Source organism: Cenococcum geophilum, assembly GCF_001692895.1.
Source record: "Cenococcum geophilum 1.58 unplaced genomic scaffold K441scaffold_55, whole genome shotgun sequence".
Taxonomy (NCBI): Eukaryota; Fungi; Ascomycota; class Dothideomycetes; order Gloniales; family Gloniaceae; genus Cenococcum; species Cenococcum geophilum.
Genome location: NW_027137613.1, coordinates 17,272 through 21,610, shown reverse-complemented (window position 1 = coordinate 21,610; position 4,339 = coordinate 17,272). Strand labels below are relative to the sequence as shown.

Genomic DNA, 4,339 nt, shown 5'->3' with positions numbered 1-4,339 from the left:
TGCCGGCCTAGGAAACTCAGAGACTAAGAAGAGAAACTATAGCCTATAAGGTGTCTCCCTACTACCAGCTTAGAAACTTAAAGAGAAGACGAAGAGATTGGTTCTTAAATAGATACAGAGACTTTACTAGGTTAGCGTTGACGTGGAATGGGGGTAAGAATCCCACTTAGGGTAGGGTAGCTTTAGAACGTGGCTTTGGAAACAAGGCCCTACTAGGGGCGTATAAGATGATATGATATACTGTCACAGTACGTACGGACTGTCAAGGTACGATGTATAAGGTGACTATATATAATTAATAAACGATGTTATGTGAGGATCTATGTATAGAGGTAAGGTGGTATATATACGTGTCGCTTAGGGGTTAGGTCTGTGCTCGTGTCACAGCAACGCCGAGTTATAATAACGTGTTAGGTCAGTGCCGTGACAGCCTAATTATAAGCAACTACGTAAGGGAACTTGGCACGATAGTATTAAGATAGTGGAGGTAGCTGTACTTGACGAGCTTCTTACTAAGTTCTTTTTCAGTACTGGAATTGCTCTAAGTTTAGTAAGTAGCCACTTAATTAATATTTTAATTACTTACTAATTATCCTAGGTTAAGAATAAGCTGTTTCTTAAGTTCCTCAATTAAATTTAACCTGCCTATAAGCCTTCCTTACGCTACTAGCTAGCTAATCCTCTTCTTAATTAAATATATAAGAAGCTTAAGGCTAGAATAAACGGTCTAATTACTTAATATTTAGGTAAGCTGATACTAGGATCTAATGGCTAGTTAAATCCTTAAGGTAAGAGTATTATTAACTACCTGTTAATTGCTTAATCCGAGGCTATATTCCTAAAGTTAATAGTAATAAGAAAGGATTGCTATACTGGTTAATATATTGCAGACGATTTAAACGAGATAATTAGAGATATTGGTCCTAAGAATATTGTTACTATTACTACCGACAACGCTAGTAATATAAAGAAGTCTTGGAAGGGTGTACAAAAGGAGTACTTAAAGATTCTCTGCCTTGGCTGCGGCTCTTATATAACGAACCTTTTAGTTAAAGATACTATAAAGGTGCCAAAGCTTTATTAACACTTTGAAGCTATTAAAGAGGTTTATTTATATTAGAAGAATTTAGGCGTATCAAATGGCTTACTTAAAGCTACTGCTAAAGAAATTAATTAAAAGTTTGTTGCTTTATAACTGCTAGGTAAAATAAGGTAGCAGGGCAAATTATACACCGTTTAATTAAATATTAGCAATATTAAAGCAATATAACGGGCTATTCTTAATTAATAAGCTTGCTAAGGTAATAAGCTAAATATAGATGTAAAGGAGAAGTATAATAGGATAAGGAACATAATCCTTAATAAGCAATACTAGGCCAAAACAAAGGAATTGGAGGCTCTATTAATACCTTTTCTTTAAGTAATAATATTACTTGAAACTAATAAGCCAAAGCTCTTGCGCTTATACGCTTATTACACCTTCCTACTTAAAGAGATAGCTACCTTATCAAATTCTTTGCTTACTTGTTTGGAGGTGTATAAGCTTATTAACCAGCGCTTTAAAAAGCTCTCTAAGCTTCTGAGGTAAGGAACGAGATAAGCCAATATTGACTAGTAACAATATTAATAATCTAATTGGCCGAATGAAAACCACACTGCTTAATGGTAGAGATAACTTAAACTTCTAGCAACAAGACAGCATAGATATGACTGTTAGTGTAAAATCAGTTCCAGTTGGTAAGAGGAGTAAGTTACTATGGCAACGTTAGAAGATTAGACTTAAGCAATCCATTCAAAAACAAAGTCTTTAGATTTACTGAAAACACATTCGATATTTCCCCTCCTCTAAACTATCATATGCTGCACTAGAACTTTATTTGACCTGTTTTAGCGTCTCAAAGATTCCTGGAGCCTTTGGTTTCCATCCCAGCGACCTTGCATTATCATCTTGGAGGAGCATGTTCCCGCCCAGATACCTATGATATCCGTCAGAAATTGTTTTATCGAGTTCGAACCGATGAATACAACAGAGAGTTACTCACTTCGCAACAATACCCGCGTCTTCATATTGCACAGATTTTACGATAGGCGCAGAGATTCTTCCCATACGATAGGCCACATCCGCAAACGCAGGTGCCACATCCTTCCACTCCACCGTCTCGTCCACACAGAGGTAGAAATGGCTGTATACGTCTTCCGGCTGATATGAATCCCACGTATCAAGCGCCTTCTGGAACACCAAAATCATAATTTCGACAACGTCATCCACATGAACCGTCCGAAACACCGCGGTCCCATCGCCTACGTAGGGCGAGAATCCGAGGTTTGCGATGTTGTCAATCATCCAGGCAACCCACACGCCAGGGGCAAGCGCGGAAGCCGCACCGGCAGCTATGCCGATATGGTTGGTACTCGCGCCGTAGATGCCGCCAGGAGACACGAAGAGCGCATTCACGTAGCCTTCGGCAGCGGCTTTCAGGATCGGCTCGTCGCAAGCGCCGTTAGGAGTCAGTGCGGCACTGATCTTGCGCACATCGTCAGGGTTACCGTCATTCCAGTGCTGATCCTGCGGGATGTAGGCTCCGGTTGTAGAGCCGTCGACAAAATTCCCGGACCCGCTGAGGTGGAACAGAATTGGTTTCTTCTGTGTCTTGGTGGCGCGGATGCCGCGGAGGAGAGCTTCTGTCACGGGTACGTTCATGGAAGTAGCGCAGTTGAGGATGATGTTGTGGCTGGAAGAGAGCTTTTCCAGGGTCTCAAGTCGCTGAAATCACCATGGGCGATGGTGGTTCCTCCAAGAGCCTGGATTGCGGCATCTAGCGCAGTGGAACGCAAGTAGACAGTAATTGGAATTTCGGGGTACCGTTTACGGAATACTGTCAGGAAAGGCCCTATATTGCAGTTAGGAGATACGCCTTTTTTTTGCTCAAAGGGACTGCATATAATGACATGGAATTCCTACCTCCGGTCTGGCCTGAAGCCCCGAGAAAAAGCATGGACGGAACAGACTCCATTTGGCTTCAGGTATTGTTCTAGCTTTAGCCTAAGGGTGTCGTAATCAAGGATTGATTCTCGTTCGTATATGTCAGAATTCGATGCAAGCGTGACGAACTGATGCTTGGTGGGATGATTAATGCTCCCTTTATATCTATTCACCCGCCCCCAAATCTCAGCTTCCAGGACACTATAACATTAGTGTGTGGTTCATAATCAGGTTCGTCCTCTTCTGTCAGCAATTCTTCCTTTTTGGGCAATTGGCACTGTACGCTAAGCCTTCGAGGTAGCCAAGTCAGGATTTATGGGGAGCGCCACCTCGCAATAGCGTAACCATATTATCACGACTAACTATCATGAAGCATGACGGGATAAATCGATACATGTTATCGGTATCGCATTCAAACCATGTAGTTACCTTATTAGGTAAATAGAACTTTCTCCCGCCTAGTCGCGCTATAGCAGGCCATCCAAAGAAGCGCGGTTGTTCCATTCTTGTTAAACCATAGGCGAAAACACACGGGCCCGTTGGGTGGGTCATGTCTTAACTCACGCTAGTAATCCAGACACTTGTCCCGAAAGCCAAGAGGTATTCTCGTTCAAGGCTACGAATTATTAATCATCCGTACAGCGTAGCTTGTAAGCGACTAATCAGCGGTATCCCCAGGGAGGCAAAAATCCAATCAATCCTTATCAATACGATACGCGAGATCATATCATATCATATCATATTAATCGATTTTTTTTAATCCGCTACCAAATAAGCGAGTAATTGTAGCTAAAATATTAACTACTAACGTCCTTAGCTTCCCTACTAATTAGGTATCTCCTTTCTACCTCTCTATTTATACTTTCCTTTATATAAAATATTATAAAATAAAATAAAAATAGGAAAAAAGAGAGGAGATTAAAATTAGTAACTTTTATCTATTTCTTATTATTCTCTAATTTTATAATCCAATTCTTACCCTTTAATACTCCCGCTACCGCTACTATATACTAAGAATTTTTATTATATAATAAACACTAAGCCTTATAATTCCGCTACTTGTAATTTCTATAATATCTACTATAAAACCCAAGGAGATTCTAATACTTAGTAAAGGGGTAAAGGCTTATAGATAACGTAAAGTCGCTATATAGTGTTACGGAGCGTATATAAGCGACAATAATATATAGTAAGTAGATATTATTAAGCTATATATATAAACTGTACAATAAGATTAAGATGTTATATAAGGAAAAAAGGTAGAAAAATGGGAAGAAAGGGTATATATTATAGACTTAGTTGCTTAGCTAATATATATATAGAGTAAAATAGGATTTAGGCGGTAGTCCTAGCAGA

At 39.8% G+C, this 4,339-nt stretch overlaps 1 protein-coding gene across 1 annotated transcript; it reads right to left on the bottom strand.

The window, feature by feature from the left end:
- Positions 1-1,873: 1,873 nt before the first annotated feature.
- K441DRAFT_689930 (uncharacterized protein) lies at positions 1,874-3,014 on the bottom strand (the record flags this gene model as incomplete). Its single annotated transcript, XM_067652348.1, has 4 exons — positions 1,874-1,976; positions 2,043-2,682; positions 2,775-2,891; positions 2,963-3,014. The coding sequence occupies 4 exons, from the start codon at positions 3,012-3,014 to the stop codon at positions 1,874-1,876; spliced, it is 912 nt and encodes a 303-aa protein (XP_067499046.1).
- Positions 3,015-4,339: the final 1,325 nt, after the last annotated feature.